At 44.1% G+C, this 23,610-nt stretch overlaps 2 protein-coding genes across 2 annotated transcripts in view; both read left to right on the top strand.

Moving 5' to 3' along the window:
* The first annotated feature begins 3,441 nt into the window (after positions 1 to 3,441).
* Positions 3,442 to 9,957, top strand: cyyr1 (cysteine/tyrosine-rich 1). The gene is made up of 4 exons (XM_041966341.1): positions 3,442 to 3,772; positions 6,128 to 6,227; positions 7,136 to 7,296; positions 8,837 to 9,957. The coding sequence occupies exons 1-4, from the start codon at positions 3,688 to 3,690 to the stop codon at positions 8,968 to 8,970; spliced, it is 480 nt and encodes a 159-aa protein (XP_041822275.1). The 5' UTR covers positions 3,442 to 3,687; the 3' UTR covers positions 8,971 to 9,957.
* A 438-nt stretch (positions 9,958 to 10,395) lies between these two features.
* appa (amyloid beta (A4) precursor protein a) overlaps positions 10,396 to 23,610 on the top strand; it is a 35,365-nt gene continuing 22,150 nt past the window's right edge. Inside the window, exon 1 of the mRNA XM_041965832.1 lies at positions 10,396 to 10,599. Within this exon, the coding sequence (XP_041821766.1) occupies positions 10,540 to 10,599 (60 nt within the window). The 5' untranslated portion in view covers positions 10,396 to 10,539. The remainder of the gene's footprint in view (positions 10,600 to 23,610) is intronic.

Below are 23,610 nucleotides of genomic sequence, written 5' to 3'. Positions count from 1 at the left end.
ACATATATATATATATATGGTCCTAGGTTCATCAATAAAGTATCACATTGACTTGTGCAGCTAATGTCTCCAGAGTGGTTTGTCTGTTTCACACACACACACACACACACACACACGCACGCACACACACACGCACACACATTTCTTATGCTCCTTTGAATTCGCCATTTACTTAAACTATGTTCTCAAATGTTTCCAGAGGTCTTACATATTCTTTGACACTCAAGGGTAAAAAGGACACTGCTTCCACCACACAGGTATGCTGCCCGTTACAGTCTTATCTTTTCTTTGGTAAGCCTGTCAATCACAACACACGAACCCACCAGTTTGTGAACATGTCCAACATCAGTATTACTGATCTACATTCATATCCCACACCAGGAACTTGCACATGGTCAGTTATTGTCCATGCACAGGTTGAAAACCTCGATTAACACTTCTCTTCTGCCTTCATGAAGAAAAACATGTTGCAGAACGTGTCATGAGAAATGTTAAACCATCCTGGCATCACTCAGGAATGTTCGCACATCAATCATCTCTTGGTAGAGCCTCTCTTTATCCACCTTACAGCCATTTACAATACGTGAAGCTGATCGTTGTTGCCATCCGAAAATGCCCTCACAATGTGGAAATGTCCTTGCTACAATAGTTTAAAACGGAAACTGGTCCTCTCAAAGAAAGCAACACAAGCCCACATGAACGTAAAATCTCTGAGTAGTTTGTAATTCAGGTTCCGTCCACTAGGTGGGGATATTTCAGCATGTCCTTCAATTTAGCTATCAAATCCCTCCACAGCCTCCACATTGCATGAAAGGGCAGGCCAGTCACAGCTGGATCAAACTGCCAGAGGGCAAAACTGAGTCTGTGGGCCCCTAAAAACTGACTGGCTACATGGTGGCCTGCTAATATATCAGTCTGTTCCATGTAATTTGTTGCATGTGCTGTGAATCTAATGAGCTACCTTTTAGCCGAACTGCAATTCCTCCCCCTGAATAAATTCTAATTTCTTTTTATTATCGTTAATCCGATTTTATCAGCCTTTTAAAAACTGCATCACAGGAAAAAAAAGGTGTCTAGGTTACGAAAATATATTGTGTGTTACTGTTAAGGCTTGAATTGTGAGTACTGTTCCTTTATTTACCAATAAAGAAGAAGAAATTACCCTTAAAAGTCAGATGCATTTTTGCCTCATGCAAATTCTGGCTGCACCCCTGCTCTCTCCTCTTCCATACTTTTGTTTCAATCCCCCTGTGATCAGGCATGTCCCCTGAACGTCCCGGACCCTGGCTGGGACCAGAAAATCTCTCGGCACTGTCAGCAAAAGCCCGAGCCTTGTGTGGCGCTTCCTGTTGGGCCCTGAGGAAGATGATCTCCTGCCTTGACGGCTCCCGCTGCAGCACAAAGGAAATCATTATCCTGTAATTATGGTTGGTTAAGAGGAAGATTGGCCATCTCTGTAATCTGCGTAATGTGTCACCAGACTCTGTGAGCCTAAACAACTGCTGCAGGCCAGGATGTATGCTCCATTTTTTTTTTTTTTGTTTACTTCTACTGATTTGTGATTGACAAAGAAAAGCACAAAACCAGGGAGGAAAATGTCATCCTTCGCGTGTCCATGGCCACGTTCTTACCTGCTTGTTTTTTCATGTCTCAGCGTCACACCATTACAGCTTAAAAGAAACATCTGGAAGGCATTATGAATCAGCACTGCTGCGTGTGGGTGGCATTTCCGAGGCTAAATTATCTTCATCCTTTTTGCCACTCTTGGTTGCCCGTAAAAGTTTATTTGAATTATGGCAAATTTGATCCAGTTTTCTAACTCCAAAAGAAACAGCGTTCATGTTTGAAAACCTAAATCTATTATGCCCGAATGCTTCAACAGGTCATGGCAAAGTATTGATTATCCCGATGCATGCATGTATCATTTATTGATTATATCTCTATTAGGAAAATCACTTATCTTGTTCTTGTTCTTATTTCTATATTTGCATAAATTTGCTCAGTATTTGCATTGCTGCTGTCTGGTTGCTACTATTTTACTCTAAAAACAAATATGGTTGCAAAATGTCTCTAATGCATAATGTGATCATGATTCAGGTAGAGCCTGTTTATATATTATTCTTCAATGCACACCATTTCTGGATGGTGAATCTTTATGTGCACCAGTGTTCACAGCCTGCCGGGGACCTTTTCAGAGCTATAATTTAGCTCTTTAATTATCATGTTTATGACTGCAGTTAAGTCCCTGCAGGTTAGCACAAGGGCTGTTTTTGATCCAGATTCCCAGCACAGAGGGAGGTGTGCGCGGCTGGTGGTGGTCCGCCGCTGCTCCTCTTTGCCTATAGGTGCAGGAGTATTCTTTCAGTGCTAAATCAAAGCTTGTTTTCTGCTGATATGCTTTAAGACAAAAACATGCAATTTAGAGAAAATACTTCCTCCACCTTGATGCGCTGTCATTAATCTTTCTCCCCCATCTAGTGGAGGGTGACCCCACCTTGAGGCACATCTTCTTTTTCCTGTAGAAGTTAACCTATCACTATAATGCCCCATCATGGCCCTCTCTGCCCCATTGAGTGGCCCTTTGTGTTGGGGTTGGATTATTCTTCCATGCCCCTCCTCACCAGCAGAGGTAAGAATAATCCACTTTGCTCTGTAAAGACTATGAAGACAATCTCTCATCTTCATCAGGTGTGTGTTCTTGGGTCTGTTCGAGTGTTTTTGACACGGTAGCTGTGTGTTGCATCAGCGCTAACAGCATGAAGCTTCCATTTTACTCATTTGGCAGAAGATAGCCTTGGGTCATCACGGTCTGAATCCCGCTCTTTCATCTCAATAGAGGTCGTGAGGCGATGCTGCGTGTGAACTCTGCACGATGACGGGGAGCGCGCCGGCGAGAACGCGACCGTGCACACGCGTAAACGCAGAAAGCCATACTCAAGCGTCAAGCTGAACGTAACAACAATAAGACCGGAAAACGGTGATGCCGCATCTAAAATAAAAGCACAATTAAATGGAAAGGCATGCAGGTCTGCGTGCATGTTATACATTTATTACATCTAATGAGAATAATATGATTTTGATAAAACCGTTTCTTAAACCCTGTCAAAAGTTTGCATTTGAAAGAAAAAACTAACATACAGAAAAAACAGAAGTTTGTAAGGAAAAGAAAGACGATATTTTTAAGCAATAAGGTTTAAGTGCTAAAACTATAATTAATACTAAATTTCTGATAAGAACAAAAACATAAATACAGAGAACAATAAAAAATAGTGATAAATGGGCATCAATTAAAATCTTATTTTGAAAATATCAACCGGCGTGTGCGTGTCTCTCTCTCGCTCCTGAACAGGGTAATTTCAGCAAATGGGGGACGACGGGGGAGGGGAGGGGAGGGGAATAAAAAGCTCAGCAGGCAGTCAGAGGTGTGGGAACCGGACTGAACGTCGGCAGAAAAGACGCGCACACGTGGAGGAAAAACCGGAGCTTCACTTTTGAGGAGGAAAAAAAACTGAAACGAGCCGAAGTCTTAACGAGGAGAAGGGGAGGGAGGGGGCGCGACGATGCTCCTGGCAGAGCCAAAGAGGTGACTGTAACGAGCCCTGGACGAAGAAGAAGAAGAAGAAGGAGCGCTGCTTTGTGATCCCCTGGCATTGATAAAGAGAATAAAAGTGTGTGAACTGACGGGTCATGGAAAACCCCTGGAGGAGGAGGAGGACGCAGGCGGTGAGGTGGAAACTGCTGAGGAACTCGCTGCTGCTCTGTTTATTCACCGGTGAGTTTGGGTTGAATCCGTTTCTAACACTCCTCCGCCTTTTCACGTCCACAATTGAGCGCTCCTTCGTGTTTTGCGAATGATGCCCCCCCGGTCTCGGAAACGAGGCCATGGAGAGAAGCGAAAGTGCAGGGGAACTATGGGAAGTCAAGAAAGTCCCAAAAAGTCAGTCATTTGTGCTGTTTTCTTCTGGTCGCACCGGTTTTAAATGCGCTTTCCGCCAAATTACGCACAGATCAAACCCAGAAAACCCCTGGAAACTGAGTCAAGCCTGCAGCACAGTGCTGTGGAGGGGGGGCAGGGGAAAGGACTTGCTTGTGGTGGTGCTGGTGTCTGTGAGAGAAGGGGGAAAAAAAGAGGTGGTGGGGGGCGTTAAAGGACATAGTGCCATTGTCTCCAAGCGTGTGGAGAGACAGGAGCCAGGACCTCCGAGGGACCACCCAGACAGAGCAAGAGCAGAAGTCTGCTGCTGGGACCTCCTGTTGGCAGCTTTTTATGCAGGGGTGGAGTGTTAAATTAAAAAGGTGGGTCGGCTATGACCGCCATCACAGAGGAGACATCCACCAGGACGTGCTTTGATCACACAAAAGCGCGTTTACTGTTTAAAAAGTCGCAGAAAAGTGCAGAAAAATTGTTGTTTTTAACTTTTTGTCTATTGTTGTGCAAGTTGTCTGTGGGAAAACGCATCTGTCTTTTCTACCTGTGCGCGAGCCCACGCCTGAAAATGTGCGTGCATGCCTGCGGGCACACATCATTTCAGAGCGAGTGATCGCTGAGAGAAAGCAGATCCACAGCAAGGACGCACACATGTGCACGGCGCTTGTTTTCTTTTGAGTGTTCCCCTCCCCACCACACACACACACACACACACACACACACACACACACACACACACACACACACAGCCTCCAACCTTCCACACAATCTTACAAGAGAGGAGGGTGGGGGGGGGGACCCTTCCGACGAGAGAGCCTCGCGTCGTGGGTGCAGGTTGAGACGAGTGCACGGAGAGGCACAGCTGTGTGTACAATGCTATTGAATATGGAGGCTTTTTGGCTGAGCCGGGAGGGGTGGGGGTGGGTAATGAGCCACGTTAATCACACGCGCGCACACAAAAGCATGTAATGGATCCTGATATTGCCATGTCTGGCAGCAGGAATAAGCATGCTGCATGTAAAATGATCGTGCTGGATCATGGATTAGGTCGATGCGTCGCTGCCTCTTAGATCATCTTAATTTGACCCCCCCACGCGATCACACGTCAGTCACCTTGTGTCTCATTGCAATGACCTCCCACTCAGACAGTAAGTAATTCAGCGTGCACAGTTTTCACACCTTCCGGCTCTGGGATGTGTTTTAGGTGGACCCTCTATCGACCGTGGCTTTCATTTTTTAAGCACCTGGTAAATGCTCTTCAGCTCAACACCTCGGATCTTCTCTGTTCATCAATCGGCACCATAATCCCTCAATTTGTCCCCGATCTGTCCACTAAGTTTCCTCCAAATTCCCTCCTTGATGCTCGAAATGTCCACCTGACAGGACCAACTAACCCGGCCGGTCCGGCGCCTCTGCGGCCTGCAGGCACGGCTGCTGCTGCACGCTGCACTTTGGATTGCGTTATATGTCAGAGGTGAGCAGAAAGCTCTCTCCCTTTGAGTCCATCCGTGTCTGCGGATTGAAGAAAATGAGAAAATCACAAGGATTAAGTGGGACGCAGAAACTTTTACGCACCCCTGCATGAAAGGCGGACCAATTAGAAAGCTTCCTGCAGATGGAGACTGATTTAAACCTCCCAGCGCTGATCCCAAGGTCCCAGTATGTGGCCAGTCTTTCTGCTCCACGGGTATTGATTGCTTCTTTAAAAAAAAAAAAATACAAGCTGCTTCTCCATTTCTCTGAGCTCATAATAAACCAACTGTCTTCAGGCTTTTAAATCAGCCTTTGATGGCATAAATAGAGGCTGCTGGTTGAGGGTTGTGCACTTTGAGGTTAGTTAGTGAAAGGTTTCATTATAACGTCCAAGTTACTTTTTCCATCTAAGGGGAAGTTTCAAAAAGCCCTGACTTAATAGTTCCTTTTAAGGGCTCCTTTTATTCCCAGCAAACACTTAAGACCTCTGAAGAACTTGAAATACACCAAGTATTTTTTTTTCTAATAACCTTGTTCACCTAAAAAAAAAAACTTTAATTCTGGATTCTGTGTTTTGTTTTAAAGTCAGGCTTTATCTGAGCTAATGAGGTTCCTCTGCGACCACTCTGGGAACTGCAGGTGATCTCTGGTTGCACAAGATTTAACACCCTGCATTAGCAGATTCTGACAACAGTGTGTGTGGATGTGTGTGTTTGTTTGTTGCAGGTGGCAGCAAAGCCCAGTGTGAAGGCTGCATAGAGTACTGCTGCGATGGATCGCCGCCTTTCTGCTGCTCCTATTACGCCTACGTGGGAGACGTCCTCTCGTAAGTTAGCGCAAAGACACGGCGGGGAAATCAAGGCCGCGCAGATTGGTTTGACTCAGGAGCTGACACGTGACACCGGGGTTTCATCACAAAATACAGGCACCTTTGTGAAGATGAAAAACTGACCGGCTCAAGGCCTCACTGCAGCTGTCCAGGCCTTAACAGCCAAGCTTTTGCAGGAAGCCTGAATTACCTTCACAAAATCACCGCTTTATGCTTTTGCAAATGTCTAATAATGCACAAAAATGTCAAAAACCTTTAAACTTGGCATGAACGTTTTCCAAATTAACATGCAAACACAAGTACAAGTTTTGTTTCTGGTTCTGGTGGTCACAGCCAAATGAGGAAGATGCAGCAACGTGCACAGCAGCTGCCAGGAGACCCTTCGCGGGGTCTGACCTTTGACCCTCTGCCTGCCTCAATTCTGCACAGCTGCTCTCACACTTTCACCTCTCAGACTTAAGTGTCCTTCCAGACAAAGCTTTACAACGTAGCCTTTTTAATCACATTTGCAATCTCTGGTTGCAAAATTATACATTTGTATTCATATTCTTCATGCCAAATGTTGGGTGACTTGGGAAAAGTCTGAATTTGCTGCTCTTGAAAGCATCCGGGGCTGAATCTGATCTGTATGTGTGCTGACTAACGGTGACGATGAACACCTAACAGACCTGTTAATGGTCAGTGTTTTAGAGCCAATTCACAGACTCCTCTGCAGTGAACCACACCACACACACACCAGTGCACACACGCTCTGTCACACACATCACACGGCGGAGTTACATCAGATGTTGCCGTCCATCTCCATGGCAGTGACTTAGAGGTGTTGGTGGCATGTCTGTTTGAGACAGCTGCCTCCCATCACACTTGACTGAGTGGCTCACATTGTGTGTGTGTGTGTTTTCCAGGGGCACCGCCATCTCTGGTATCGTCTTCGGCGTGGTGTTCCTGATGGGGGCGGTGGCGGCCTTGTTCCTGTGCGGGTGTATGTGCATGAAGAACGGCCGGGGCGCGCGGGTCGGTGTGTTCAGCACTTCCTACATCAACACTGTGACTCAGGGCTACCCAGGTGGGTCCGTCGGGGTCTCTCTCTTTCTCTCTCACACACACACACACTTTTAAAGGATATGGATGAGCCACAGGGATTTTTCACAATAAAACTTGTCGTACACAATTTATTACTCACCAATTTAGCATTCATAAATCATTTATTATTATTAAAGTATTTGTTAGAACTCATCAGAAAGTGGTAACAACTTTAAAAATTGATCACACACACACTTTTGAAGTATACACAGGAGAGACAAATTTTCAAAACAATGAATCGTTAGTAATCTGATCTATTAAATATTGATAACTGGTGTTTTTCTTAATAAATAAAGCATTACTTACAACTTTTAAACCCTTTTCATGTAAGTATTTTGAAATGGTATGAACTGATATTTAACTCGTTAGTACTTTGTTAATGTTAGAGAAGCTAACATGCACTTTGTAATAACAACATTAAGTTACAACTTAACATAGCATGACTTCTCAAGAGGGCAGTTCCAGCTTTTGTATCAGTGTCTTAACTGTGATTTGCAGAGTGACACCTTATCCTCTGTCCTCAGGCGACCACGTATGAAAAGAAAGGCCTTGAGGCTCACTCGCAACACAATGACTTTTCAGAATGTAAAGGCGACAAACCATCCACCGCTCAACTACGAGCTCTGCTCAAGGATGTTTTAAAATTCACATAAATACGCCTCACTCCCATTACCTGCTTCTACCTGCGTAAGCATGATTTTCTATCATTTTTGTCGCATTTGTTGTGCCTGTTACACCCTGTTCCTGCAACATTGTACTCGCAGGTACATCGTCTGCGCAGCGGAGTCGGTACTCTGTGACTCTCTCCAGCCCGAGGAATGCTGGGTTTTTTTTGTTTTGTTTTTTTCTGGGGCTCATCATTTATTCATAAAGTTTCATTCTCCTCGGTGTATCGTCTTCATGCTACGCCGGACCGGCACTGTTGGCTCTGCCCTGCAGCCCTGATCATGTTTCATAAACAGGACTCTCAAACACACAAAGCCTTGCAACATGAAGGCATGCGTATGTCGCTATAGTGACATGGATTATTTTCTGTGTCTTGGCAAAGGATGTTGCTTTTTTTTTTTCCTCATCTCAGATCAGCACTTGGCATTTTCAGATACAGCTCCTCCTGTGACACGTTAGACTGCTGAGTTATTCATAATAATAGTCAAAAACGTGAGGTGTCGCTGACGCAACCCTTTGTTTTGGACTTGACTAACTGCCGCCATCTTTTTCTCCATCTGTGCAGCTTTGATGTGTCAGTGAATAATGCAAGTTCCCCTGGTGAGACTGATGCATTGTGGTCAACAGAAGATGTTTTTGATCTCAGGTCCCTTCCTGCATAGGGTGCAGTTTATCAGTTCAACCACTAGAGGGTGCAGCCATCCCATCAAATTCCTTAGAAAATGGGGGCAGTTTTTTTTTTGTTTGAGCTGGGCCTCATTCACCTTCAATATGTGAAGTTTGGAATTAAGGAGGAAATAAATGATTTTGACTTTGCTGCAAAACTAATTCTTCTTATTTCTCTTTCTTGAACTCAGGTCCCCCTCCTCCATACACCTACGACTACGAGATGTACCCTCCCTCGCTGCACCCCCCGCCTTACACCCCAACCCAGCCTCAGCCGGCCAGCAACTCCCCCCCTCCTCCTTACCCTGGCTGCACTCGCAAGTGAATCCCTGCAGCGCAGATCATCCAGCGGCCGGCTCAAAGGACACTCTCGCGCCCTGGCTTTTAAAGTCCTGGAGATGGCTGCACATGTCTCTGACCCAGTGCAATATTCAGCAGGCCAGAATTCCCAGCTCCAGCCTGCAGGGTGGAAATGTCACCACATTTCTGCTCCTTGACAGCTGAGTCTGGACCAAACAGCGGGGAAATAAATACTGATTTCACATGATGCCGGTCAGGAGGACACCCACACACGTCCAAATTCTGACAGACTCGTCCGTTAGCTGCCCTGCTAGCCTGCAGCCAGTACTTTTCCCCCCGCTAATATCCAATATCCTCATCTGTCCCTGGCTGTGCACATCAAAGGCAGCGCGCCGCCACCGCCGCTTTGATGGAGGTGAAGACCACTTTTGTCGGCGTGGAGGGAAACCTCACATCACTGGAGGAGAGAAGTCTTTCCAGGACACAATGTAGACTAAGCTTTTATTGAAAGTTATCTATCACCCCCAAATTTTTAAAAAACTTGACTTATGTCAGAGACTGAGGTGGAAGTTGATGATTAAAGCTGTTTTAAACAAGTCAGACGTGGACCTGTCATGTTTAGACACAAAGACTTGAATACAATGCATAATGATACTGACCTTAATGGCATGGAAAACTTGAAAGGACCGGCTTGTTGGTAATTGGTTTTCATTGCCTTACTTGAAGCAATGTGAGTGTGAAAACTGAGCTGGGGGGTGGAGGTCACGTCACGTTCAGTTGAACCAAAATTCTCTTTTGAAATAAAAAAAAACCTTTTGTCTTTGCGTTCATTTGAATTGCAGGTTTGGAACTGAAAGTGAACTGACCTCACTGCTTGCTGCGACTGCTTCCTGTGATGGATGACTGTGAATGATGGAAGGGAATTAATTATTTTTATTAATTATTAGTTAATAAGTGTTTCTTTACTGTTTGTTGTACATTAAAGATGTGATTAAAGACGTAACGTTTTTAAAGTATCAACAATGACGTCTACAGTCTCTGTTTCCTCGCGTATGATCAAGAATGCACGCCTGTGTGCGCGTGCTTTGACTTATTTTCATTCCCAAAACACGCCCACTCCCTTAAAATTAGCCCTCGGGATATGGAAAACGAAACAATACGCTTTTCGGTTATTCGCCATAATGAGTTTAAGTTGATTAAGTTGACTGTGGGAGTTTTTGTGCATGAAGACGGGCGTGCGTGTGCGCGAGGCTGTTGGTGTAAGCAACGCGCGCACGCAATTGATAGAGTCCAGAGTGCAGCCGAGAGATAAAAATGTGTGCGCGTGTGTCAAGAAGATAAAGTGTGTGTGTGTGTGTGTGTGAGTGGTAGACAGTGTGCACGCTCACACGCTATGTGTGTGGGTGTGCACGCGCGTTAATCCCACTCCGCTGTGGTCAGGTGATCCGGCGCTGAGCAGCTGTGCAGCCTCGGTATCGCTCACCATCAGACAACGGGAGTCACCGGCGCTGAACACACCGATTCTCGCCCGACGCAAACGTTGAACCGTTCGGTGAAACGCTGCCCTTCAGGAGCTTTGTGTCAGTGAAGCGACATGGGGGACCGAGTAGCTCTGCTGCTGCTGGCTGTAGCAGCTTCGGCCCTGGCCGCCGAGGTAAGAAAATCCCGTTTTTGTGGGAGAATTTGTTGTATTTTCCACCATATTGGCGCTGTCAGCTGAGTCAAGGTAGCTAGAGTTAGCTACGGCTAAACCGGAAGCTAAGCGGCTCCATAGCTTACACACGCAGTTTTATTTGATAAAAGTCTTTTAATGGAATGATGCCAAAATTACAGCCATTAAGGCAAACATTTTATTTTCACGACTACTTGAAGCCTTCATATTTTCCACCTTGATGCTTAGCACAGTCTTCTATGAAAAAGAGGCATTTTTTCCCACATCGTTTTATGTTGAAGGTTTCAACCGGATGTCCTGTGTAAAAATCTACCCATCTTGACCGCGATTGTAAATACTTGGATATTTCTAAATAAGACACTGCACACTGTTTAGTACATTACAAAACCGTCGAGTTATATTTGTATTTCTCTTTGTTTCATCTGCAACCAACGTCCCGCGAACCACGAAATATAGACGAAGAACACGCACTTGTTTTAAATACCCAGTTCCGATGCTTCGTAATGCCTTTTCTCGGGCAAAGTCTGTGCTCGGCTGTAACTGATTTATTGAGCCTGTGTGACAATGGAGGCAATGTCCGACACCCTTGTTTTAAAGCAACACCCACAATGTTATTTTTCCTTGTGCGCAAACACGAGAAGCAGCTAGCGTTTGGTTTCTGATTTAAAACGTTACAAACAAGTTGGGTTTGTCAACAAATGATTTCCCCTCAGCAACGCTGCGGTAACGGCTCTGAACGACAATGGCACGAGGCGTTTTTTTCTGCTCATTCACGCCGGTTTAATCAACTTAAACTCATTATGGCGAATAACCGAAAAGCGTATTGTTTCGTTTTCCATATCCCGAGGGCTAATTTTAAGGGAGTGGGCGTGTTTTCGGAATGAAAATAAGTCAATAAGGCGTCTTGTTCCACCGTAATGGCGACTTGACGCCGGATTCTGGTTTAAGCGAAGTAAGCGAAATCGTGAAGATGACAGTATCCTCGGAAAAATCACTCGTTATCAACAGTCTCCCTCATATTTCAGCCAGATGGGGGAGAAGAGAATGGAGAAGTAAGATGGCGGCGGTGCACTGCAGCATTTATCGAGGTCGGGAAACTGGGAAGCCAACAGGAGCTCTGGCTATCATTGTTCCCTCACAGCTCCCTTTTAATCCATTGTAGAGTTTGTTGTAATAATAGCCTCATTGGAAAAATAAAGTTTTCTCTAATAACGACTTAACATTGGACATAGTTTCACAGAATCACCGCTCATCCATTTTTCAAGCGTCTTTCCCAAAAAATGTCGTTTTGTAAATACCTGGTTTGAACATGTCATTTACTTCACACAGCTGTATGCTTCATTTAAAAAAAATGACATGTCATGTGTGGCAGTTAGCCTCCCTTTTTATGGTTGATTGGTGAAATTTGTTTGATGGAAAAGCCCCTCAACATGTGAAACACCGTTTGACACGCGGGGCTCTTTTCACCTGTTTTAATGAGCAGCTGGAGCGCGCGAGGCCATGCTGCTGATGTGACTTTTGTCAAGGCAACGCTGCCACAATATTTGCAGTGTGGCTTTGTTGGGAGAGGGATGACACATTCCTGTATAACCACCAGCGGCCACATTGTTTCAGATGGGACCTGCAATTATGGCGGAGGAGCAGCTGCAGCTCATGTTTGTGGCATCTCTGGTTTAATGATGAAGATGTTACTTGTGGTAGAGCAGTAGTGCCAAACAATGGGCACTGTCCTCCATTCAGGCGTCCTGTTTTTGCTGATTGTAGCTTTTGAGTTCAGTTTTTTCTAAAATTGAATCAGGTGAAATGTGGCAGCTGACCTTCATTGTTTGCTTTGCGTAGCCTGTAATCAGTGCACTTGGAATGACTAGTTCAGCCCGCTCATCAAGCACCGCCTGGGCTTTGTTCATAATCCGTTGCTTAGCTTACTTAAGGCAGTCTTCACCCTTGGAGCCCCATATTTCCATTGTAAACTTCAAAGTGATGAAATGCAATAAAAGACGTTTCGAATTTCAGGAATAATATGAGACAGATTAAATCAGACTAGAAAATGAGATGTCGCAAGTTTTTGATCTTGTCAGGGCTTGTTTATAGCCTTCGTGACTGCGGCGTGCGCACACTTCTGAGCACGCAGCTCCAGGAAGCTGCTGCTCCTGACCGGCCCGTGGTGTGGAGCGTGGGAGTTGGATGCCAGCCTTTGTGTATTTGTAAATCCTTGGGAAATGGCTCTTGGATGGGTGCAGGCAGTCTGTTTGTGTGCATACTGCAGTCTTTCAGCCCGGGGCGGACTAGCCTTCCCCTCCTTATTAGTGACTTTAATGCCATTATTCTTTTTGGCACTGCCAGCGTTCTTCCCTGGCACCTCCTCTGCTGCTCACGCTGCAGTTTCATTTCTTTGAAGGAGAAATCCACCCGACAGTTGTACGTCTCCTCTTGCTTTCTATTTTCTTATTTTACTTTTTTATTGTACCCACTTTCGCCTGCCTCGCCTTTACTTCTACTTCAGTTTGTAATTTACATTTTAGAGAATGCCTTTTGACAACCCAACAACAAAAGTGTTGTGAGTTCTTATGTGCAAGAAACCTCTAAATCACAGTGTAACACATCTTATGGCTGTGCTGGATTCAGGTCATCTGAGGCTAATGTCAGTGAATAATGCCCTCTGATTCTGAGAGACTGACACCAAAAAACGGATATTTGCCATTTTCTTTGTTTCATTTTTTTCCAGTTCTGTCAAACTCAATAGTGGCTGCACCGGACATGTCTTGTAATGTCGCAGCTAGAGCTTGATTAGTCAATTAATTGATTAGTCACTCTACAAAACCGAGCAGAAATGTAAAAAACAAAAACAAAACATCAGCAGTTCAGCTTCTCAAATGTGAATATTTTCTAGGTTTCTGACACTTTCTTGATAGTAAGTTGAATATTTTTGTATTTTGGAGTTTTGGTAGGACAAAATAAGACATTTTAAGATGTCTGTTGGGGCTCTGGAAACTTACAATGATTTTTTGCTAATTCTCACATTCTTTTGACCAGGAAAGGATTGATTAATTAATTATCAATATAGAAAGAAATTGTTATTTGCAGCCCAAGTAACTTCATCTACATTTAGACATTTATGTGTTCAAAAACTGTACTGTAGTGCTGAAATGACACAGTGACTTATCATTTAGTCGAATGACCAAAAAGCAGTTGTGATAATTACATAATAAGCAAATTTAAAGCATGTAAAGCTACCAAACATGCCGGTTTCATATTCTAAAATGTGATAGCTTGCTTTTTTCTCTGTTGTTTTAATTGTGAATTGAATATCCTGGGGTTTTGGGTTGTTAGTGGGACAAAATGAGCAACTTGAGCACGTCACCATGGGCTCTCAGACCTTGTCATTGACATTCTGACCAAATGATTTATCTGCTCAGTGAAGAAGCTGCTGTAGAAATAAGAACGGGCACCAGTCATACCTGTCACTGTGGTGATATTAGTTTTTTATGCTCTCCCTGTGCCTGTCTTTCCTCATCTCAGTAAATAGTGGATATTGTCATATGGCAGGACTGGATGTTCTCCTCATAATTAGACATGAAAGGACTTTGTCTCCACCACTCCTCTTGTTCCTCTCGGTTTCTTTTTCGAATCTAACCAGTGTTGCAAAGAGTTGGCTGTAAAAATTCCTCGTTCAAACAGCGCACATTGTCCATCTTGGTTGTGTCAACAACAACAATGCTCCCAATTAATGTTCCACCCGTATCCCCCTCTGTCTGTCCTGGAGAAAAGAATTCCTGACCTTTTGATACTGTTGTTTCTGTTGTCGTGGTCCCTGGAAACGGGGATGACGCTGATGTGCTTGTTGTCTTTTGGAGCTGCGTGTCCATTGCTTCTCTTCCCTGTCCACCTAATGACACGTCAGACACCTCTGTTTCCCTGGTGATGTAAATCAGCTGCGTGTGAACATTGAATGGTTTTACCTGATATTTGTTGCTTCTTTTTCTGTGATTTACTTTGCTGTTTTGTCAGTTTCACAGTCCTGAGTCTTCTTTGTGTGTTCAGAATGTTTTCAGACTGAAAGGTAGCATCCCCCCTTTCAAAGCATGTTAGGAATCTGGTAGTGCTGATTCCAGTGGTAGCAGACCAGTGCGTAGCTCAAGGGCCTGCTTTGTGAAGAGCAACCAGGCCTTCGAATGAGATCTGGATGGATGCCTGAAGGTTTGATTAGATCCAACAAGTATCTGATAACATAACTGTGTTTCCTTGCTTGGTGACTGGTGAAGGTCTGGGTGGATACGTTCTACACTCAACTGCGAGCAGCACAGAGCAATTAAAGTCTGAATTGCTGCCTTCTGAGCAGCAGGACAAGACGGTACATCAGCCACTGCTTGTTAATATTTTTAGCCTGTTTGGGGATCGGGTTAGAGCCTGATTCTTTGACTCTCATCAAGTTGTGAAGGATGGCTTTTGAGTTGAAGTCTGGTCACATTAACCATACTGTGACAAAGTGTGAATAATACAGCTTTTGTACAAAATGTTATGACTTGCTTAGTTGCAAATGAGTCCTTTGATAAACCTCTTCATCATGCTCACCTCTTCCTCTTTATAAGTGGCTCATAATTAGCTCTGATAGGTCAAACATGCACACACCCGTAGCTTTATTGCCAGGCGGTCTTCAGGGAACACGACATTCTCCCTCCCACTTCTCATATTAGAGCGAGTCTCCCACCAGGCAGCGCCATTCATCACCATTGGACCGTTATTTCCATCTGTAAATATCAGCAGTGCGCCACAAAGACACACTCTTCATTTCGCTGCTGCTGAGTAAGCAGCTGTTGGTACAGAATCTGAATAATAAGCCGAGAAACAGGTCGCCTTGACCTGCGCAATTACTCAGCAGCAGCACAGAGTGCATCCAGCCTTCACTTCATCAACGAGGAAGCTGCGCACGCAGTGTCCATGCACACAGTGTCTCCATGAGTCTCCATAACTGTCATGTGTCCCAGTCAAGGCTGTAGGGGGTGGGTGTGTGTGTGTGTGTGTGTGTGTGTGTGTGTGTGTGTGTGTGTGTGTGTGTGTGTGTGTGTGTGTGTGTGTGTGTGTGTGTAACCCTCCACCTGAACTGAGACACGACCTAGCCTGTTATTGTCTGACCAAGTCCAAAACAATCAAGTTTTAATCATGTATTCAGCCACACAAACGCAAAATTATCAGTGTGCGATGCATGAGTCAGTATATAAATGTAAGAATGTATGTGTAGATTCATACCCATGTGACTAGCGAATGGTGCTGCAGTCGGTATATTATAATATACCCTGTGTGTTCGTCAGCCACACTCCATGACTCAGACTCTCCTTGCACTTATAGGTGTCTGACTTAATGCTGCAGCCGATCCGACGGGCTGCTTGTGTCCTTTGTGTTGGATCCCATGTGGGAGTTGTGTAATGAACCAATAAGTGCCAGCTCACCTCTAAGCTCTGAGTTGTAAGGGAGCAGACTTGCAGAGGTCCCGCCACCACCTTTGTGCGAGTTTTGACGTTTACTTTTGGGTCAAGTGCATTAAGGCTCATATGAAGCAGCTTCACAAATTCAGCCTGTCTTGAGATAACGCTGTGGAAGTGACATGTACCATATTTGGTGTCTCTGTCCTAAAAAAGCATATGAGCATCTAAGCGGGTTAGAAAATGCATCCCCTTTGCAGTTTGGTGGCTAAGACGCACACTATATAATCACAGCATCCCAGGTTAAATTTGCAAATAGACCTTAGTTACACATCGTTCCCCTCTCTCCCCTCATGTTTCCTATCGGCTATTCAATTATCAATGAATAGGTGCAAATACATCTCGAAAAGTGGCTGTATTTGGACAGGATATATAAGTCTGGATAAAAATATCAAAATATGGATTTAGATCAGTGTCCAGAGAGCTTGTATAAGCATCATAAATTTTATTTTGCCCTGCACATTTTTCTACCTTGAATAAAAGATTTTCTTCCATAAATTAATTTTGTTTCAGGAATTTATTAGTTTAATATGTAAGGCACAGTTCAACAAGAGCATGTACTTTTTCACTAGTTTTCACCGGCCACTGCCAACTCCAGACATGTGCCAGATGCTGTTGATGTTCCCGACCACAAGGTCAAAAAGCTTTCGAAAAAGTGCAGAAATGGAAAAAAAAAAAGAAACTTTAAACAGCCAGCAAACACAAGTGGGAGTATTAGGAGCATGTCCGTTTTGGATTAAATATTTGCTTGGTTTTCTGTCGATGAACTGAATTTAAAAGTAAAAAAACATGCATTCGATTTAACATCCTTTGTCATCCCAGCAGTTTAATATGACAAATCCACTCATAAGCTTTGCACAAACACAATCTTTCTTTCATCCGAATCAACCATAGAAATATTTCCTGGAACCACAGTGGAGCTGGACTCTCTGTGCTCTCTTCTTCCTTTGCTACCTTCCATAGTGCTCACATTTTCATCTTTTCGACATGTTCTTCTCCTTACAGATGTTGCTGACTCATTGCTTTAAAGCAGTGGAATCATTTCCAGAACGATTCTTCTTAATGATGAAGTTCTTTCGTTTCACCACCTCTATCAAAGCACAAAAATGCCCATGAGGGCCCTTGTTGTTGAAGGCTACATGTATGTTCCTCCACTTGCAGAAATGATCTCATCCCCTCGTCCTCTCACTTCTCACTTCCCAGTCTCCACTCTCCGTCCTGGGTGTTCTGTGTTGCCATAGCGCTTGAGTCTTCCCCAGGTGCCTGGTACTTGGACTATAATTAGGCTGCTGTGTGTTATTCCTGTCGTTCTTCTCACCCGTTCCTCTTTTACCATTTTCCACTAGAGCGATTTCTCACTCTTGCTTTTTCTCTGAAATGCTGTGTCATCCATACAGTATGTTACTGATGTGCTGCTTGCCCTCGGCTTGAGATTCACAGTTCAGAGGGTTTATGAAACGAGTACCTCGTCGTGTTGGGCGACACACCATCAATTGTAGATGACAAGCCCTCTCGGAGTCCAAGTGTGAAATTGGAACACTTGTGTAAAATGCCAAGTTCTGTGTGTGCGTGTGTGCGTGTAAACGAGAGAGCTGAGATGGAGATTTGCGTCGGAAAATGGACGGGTGTTCTTGACTGTGCCCTGCTATTTTTGGATCTGTTTCCTGTTTGGTCTCCATGATGGAGCTGAACTTCCTGTGTTTGTGCAGTCGACAGGAGTGATGCGGAACAAGCTGTGTGTGTGCTGTGTGTTTAGAAAATCCCCCTTGTTTGAATCGACGGTATGCTTTATAGGAAATAAAACAGTTATATCTTTATTTGGGATTTGTGAAATAAGATGTTCTCTTGTCGCTAAGCTATTATTAAGCATAACAATATAATTTCAGAGTAATAATTTTAGTATTTAGTCATTTGATTTACCTTACTTTGGGTTTTTTCCAGCATGTGTGTCTGACGCAAATTATGAAAAACATGTTCTGATTATTTCCTGTTGGGCAAGTTAATGTGGTTATAATTGAAGAACGAAGATGCTGTTGCTGCAGGTGCTGAATCTTTTTGTTGAGAATGAATGTAGAGTTGACATGCATACATCCAACGGAGAGGCCAGTGAGTTTTTTGTTTTTGTGACATGACCCATTGAGAAAAGATGATGCAACATGATGCAAAAGGATGTCGTCAACGCACAGCAACACTGAGGTTTTAACAGGATATTTAAATGTGTTTTCCAGGTTGGGGAGTGTCTTCTGGAGCAGGTGGGAATGGTCCAAGGAAATGAACGAATGTTTTATCTCGCACAAGATGGTTTTCAGATGTTTTTTTCCACATACTGCAGATAAGCTCTTAATAGGGCAATCATGGAAATGCTCTGACTGAATCATCCATCACAATGTAGCTATTTTATGAAGCAAGACATTGATGCATATTTCTAGTTTTGGCAACAAAAAACATAATTAACATATTTCTGGGTGAGACTGTTAACAGATTGGCATAATTTCTAATATGTGAAAACACAGTTCATAGCATGATCACTGAGTGTCTCCTCAGTGTATTTTGTGTGTGTGTGTGTGTGTGTGTGTGTGTGTGTGTGTGTGTGTGTGTGTGTGTGTGTGTGTGTGTGTGTGTGTGTGTGTGTGTCCATCTGTGTTTGTTAGCGGTCCACTGCAGGGTGCTTCCCAATGAGGTCAGAGCCAGTTAGCAGGCAGTTACTGAATCAGACGGCCATAACACTGGTTTAATCTTCATTTTAGGCACACAAAACACCTGCATGCACTCCCAGCTATGTGCAGGTTACATGTCCCCACACACACACACACGATTCCTTTCGATAGCAAACCAACCTGATGATGAAATTCCTGCTCCCAGGTGACTTGAATAGTGATGTTGCCTCAGGTTGCCACAGCGATGACAGAGGAGGTTATAACAGGCAGTTCCCCAGGGTTGAGAGCAGGCTCCGTATCCATGGTGATTATAACTAAGGAAGCTCAGAGTCCCTCCATCACGTCTAGACAAATTAAGTGGGCAGAAGTCAGAACTATTTTTCTTACACACTTCTAATCAGATTTGAACCAGATTTGTCTGAGATGCTAATTCCTGAGGAACCCCCCGAGACAAAGCTTAATCGCATTGAATATGAATGAAGATAACGCTTCAAACAAACTTACTTACTAACTTCAGTAAAAACATTTGAAGATGAGGACTGCTGGAACGAGTAAGAAGAAGAAGAAAAAAAGACATTGCATGCAGAGAAGCGGTACCAGATGGGTGTGGCTAATCTTTGATGTGAGGCAAATCATCAACATAGACGAGCATGTTTACAATATGAACGGTATTTGACTCGCAGTAAACATTTCATTGTGTCCCCTTTGACCAATATTTTTACCAATATAGATCAATATTGATCCCCAGTTTTTTTCTGTTGTCTTGTCTGTCTTGCCTTGTCTTTTTTTTTTTTGGATGAAGGCATTCTGTCTGGTTTTACATCTGGTCTGTAATTGAACTTTTGGCCGGCAGGGAGTGTGAGCGGAAGAGAAGAGGGTCTGGCTGCCCTGTAATCAGTGAAACACACTACCCACTAGATCTGCTTCCCAAACATCGGGCGCACATAGCTTTGCACACACACACACACACACACACACACACACACACACACACACACCAGAGCGGCGTAACTTTGCACCAACACTTTAAGTCCAGTCAAAGATGATCTGAGGGTTTTAAGTAACGGCTGGGTCTGCCTGCCAAGGTGACTGCAGAGTGTGTGTATGTGGACGTGCACAAGCATCGCTGCTGTCACCTCGCCAGTCTTATCTAATTCAGCCGTCACATATCCTCCCGAGCTAAGCAAACAAATTCCCACAGTGATGCATCTTGTAAACAACCCACAGACAAGAGCGTTTCTGCTCCATCACAACTGATTGATTCATGACTGAAGCAATATGCGTTTATTCTATTACATAACACATTATCCCAGTCATAGACGTTTAAAAGCTGCCAAGGATAACGCAATAAAGTCCTAATTTGCATTGTGTTACACTGCCACTTGCAGCAGATGCCTTTTCCTTCCCTTCTGCATCGTGACTGTGTATCTGAGCCATTGTTAGCTGTCTCCAGCACTCACCAGTTGACATTATCTTGGGTGTGGTACATTATGTCCCAGTCTGGACAATAAAGCCTTGTCTTGTTCCCCGCTCGCTTGGACATATCAGAAGATGCCTGCGAAAGATGTGTGCCAGGGAGAGTGTGCGCGTGTGTTTGTGTGTAGAGCTCCTGCGACACATCTTGCTCTCCAGGGAGTCTCCCCCTGGGATGAGAGCTGATCTAAGACACCCTCCCCCTTTGCCCACACACCCCCTCTCCACCACCTTCACCCAACTCCCCATGGCAGGCCTGGGCCACTCAGATAAGACTGTACAATTAATAGCACCGCAGGACCAGCGCCCATGGGGACACTTCAAAGATTGCGTGTGTGTGTGTGTGTGTGCGTGTGTGTGCGTGTGTGTGTGTGTGTGTGTGTTTACTGTGCACTTGAATACATTAAACTGTCTCAGCCTCTGTGTGAGTGAGAAGATACGTGGCCGTGTGTGCGAAAGGACAGATTTATTTGCATTTTGTAAGCGTGTGATGCAATATTTCTTTTTCTGACAACCCCCCATTTACATTTAATGGGTAATAAACGTTTTTTCTCTCTGCTTCTGCGTGCTCCTCCTGATCACATCTGTGAATGCACCAGCCATAGGCGTTTTTTTTCCACACATATCAGTACATTTTATGTAAGTCCTTTTGCACAACGACTTTGCAATGAGAGTGGTTTGGAAATTTTTGGGGAAGGAAAAGTTATTATACCTGACAAAGTCCCACACATGTCGAGTGCTCTGCAGTTGCATTGCTGGATGAGAATGCTCTTTCCTTTGAGAGTTGAGGGGCCAGAATTCGAACTCTGAAAGGTTTTTCTCGCTGAATATTTTGACTTTGCAAGTAGCGTTTTCTCCCAAGGTCAATAGTCACTGTGGAAACAAAATTGTAAATGATTATTCCAACCTTTTCTGTTCTTTTTTCTGTCAGTTCTGATGAGGCATTGGTCTTTTTAAAATCTGGGTGCAGGCAGACAATCAGAAAGATTGTAAACAAACCAACTGTTTAGCCAGATTATCTAAACTAGAGCTACAACTAACACTTACGTTTACTATTGATATATTGAAGATTTTCTTGATTAAGAAATGACAGCATGTTTGACATTTTTGCTTGAAAAATAACTTTTAGTTATTAGTTGATTGAGCAAAATATTCACAAATACATTTTCTAATCTACAGTAGACTCCTTGTTTTAGCTCTAATCTGGAGTCTTTGTGGAGAAAGAATTGTGGCTCTCGGGTAGCATGGGGGATCTACTTAATTAAGCCAAAAGTGAGTGTACCTGAACAATGCAAAAATAAGAACTTATAATAAACTGGACTCACCCTTTAAGGCAGAACACATGACAGTCAGACACATGAGGACAAAGCAAAGATCACATTACTTGTATCGACGGCTTGCCAGGTTTCCAGCTGTGGAAATAGGTCACCTGTCTGAGATGGGAACTGTGAATTACAGTTTTGAATTACAGCGTAACAAACACACACACGCATCATGTGAACTGCTGCAGTGAGCTTGTCATCCTCATCATAAACCTCCTTGGGGTAGCAAACCACTCTATCAAATTGCAGCAGCAAATAATCTCACTTTAATCGCTTTACGACTAGAAAACTTGTATTTTATTGCATTACATTATTAGATTGTTGGTTTGTTTGTGTTTTTCTTTCTTTTACGTGCCTCCCTCTGGGTAAAACAAATTCCATTCATCCTCAAATTATTATGGAGATGATGAATGCTTTGTACATTTTATAAACCAACATTGCACGCCAAGCTATCACAACTTGGACATGCTCTACCTGCAAATTGATTTTGTGGTCCTGTATGAGTCAGCAGGCTGAGTAGCGTAAGTCTGTATTTTCTTACTGTGACTGGCTTGAATTTGGACTCACGGTGGCTGTTTTCCGTTTTATTGTGCGATTTATCATGACTTTGCGAGCTTCCTCGACTGCAACTTTTTGGTCTGCTCTCATTTTTGTCAAACGATAGAGGTATTTCATCAGATAGTGTGATTAATAAAAGCTGCAAGAAGCAGGAAAACATTTTTGATGGATCACTGCTTTAGTCGTACTTGTAATTTCTGTCAGGGGGGAGAATTAGCACAGCAAGCAATATGTGACCGGGGTATCTGCTGACTTTAATTGAACTATCTTCTCAGGGTCAATCTCATATGGCATCAGCCTCCTTTCCCCTGGCTTATTCCCTGTCGTTACGGTGATGGCTATCATGCCAGATTGAGACCAAAGGGGGATATTTCTCCTGACCATGCTGTCGTCCTAATCCTCAGTATCCAGATTACTACTCCCTCCCCTCCCTGCAGAATGACCGGCTGGCAGACAGGCAGAACTGTGAACCAGAGCCGTGATAGGATAAAGATGGAGAGAGAGAAGGAGATGAGGGAAGCCTGGTGTCTACTTCGATAATATACATTTGTCTCGCACTCTGCTACTGATGTGTCTCGCCGTTTGTTGCTTCTTCGGGGTAGATTGTATCTTCCCAGCAATGCCGGAAGAAAATGTAAAACAACCCTTTCACTCTCACTGTCATTATCTTTGTGGGGAGGATTTGCGAAATGCAAATTGTATGGCATCAGTTATTTCTCCAGTCATTTGAAGATGTAGAAGGAAAGTGCAGTGATTATTTGTGTGCACCTTACAATCAGTGGCGGACAGTGCTGTTTGCAGGGAGGATCTGTCATAATTTTGACGTAACCGGCACTGAATTTGAAAGAGTGCAGTCATTCTTTTTCTCTAAACTGCCCCTGTCTGACACCAGAATCCCCCATCTTTTCTCCATTAAGCCTTGCCCAATTTCCTGCAGCCTCCCTCTCTTTCTCCAGCCCTCCATCCTCGCATCCTTTCTGTTAAACAGAGCGCTTGACCTTCTGCTCAAGCCCACAGGCTTATTGTCCAATTCATCTGTTCTCCAATCTCTCCCCGTCTCTCGCCATTGTGGTTATTGTTCTTTCTCTCACTTTCTCCTCCCGCTCCTGCCTGCGCCATCATCCTGGGACTCTGATTTATAAGCTTGCAGCGAAGGCTTGGTCAACCCCACCCCCCGCCCTCCTCAAGCGGAAGACAGAGCAGTGGAGAGATAGCATTAGAGAAGCTGAGAGGCGGGAAGGAGAACGGAGAGCGATTGCCGAGGATATGATTTGCCAGCCAAAAGAGGATGATACAAAGAATTTGAATGTCAGTGAGCTTTTGGCACAGATTTGCCTACCTATGCCTCAAGCAGACAGGAGGTTGGTTTATCTCTTTCAATAAGTGTCAGGGAGAGGCCAGAGGGTGTGTAGATAAGGTCAAAATGAAACTGGGCACCCAGAAAGTGAGTTAATTAAAAGATAGCACACATGCAAACGACTTTTTAAAGATTATTTGAAAACT

Source organism: Chelmon rostratus, chromosome 24 (genome assembly GCF_017976325.1).
Source record: "Chelmon rostratus isolate fCheRos1 chromosome 24, fCheRos1.pri, whole genome shotgun sequence".
NCBI classification, from domain to species: domain Eukaryota; kingdom Metazoa; phylum Chordata; class Actinopteri; order Chaetodontiformes; family Chaetodontidae; genus Chelmon; species Chelmon rostratus.
This window is presented reverse-complemented; position numbering and strand designations above follow the sequence as displayed.

Coding starts and splice junctions, on each gene's coding strand:
- cyyr1 (XM_041966341.1), top strand. CDS start 3,688: ATGGAAAACCCCTGGAGGAGGAGGAGGACGCAGGCGGTGAGGTGGAAA. Junction 3,773..6,127: donor GCTGCTCTGTTTATTCACCG/GTGAGTTTGGGT, acceptor TGTTTGTTGCAG/GTGGCAGCAAAGCCCAGTGT. Junction 7,297..8,836: donor TGTGACTCAGGGCTACCCAG/GTGGGTCCGTCG, acceptor TCTTGAACTCAG/GTCCCCCTCCTCCATACACC.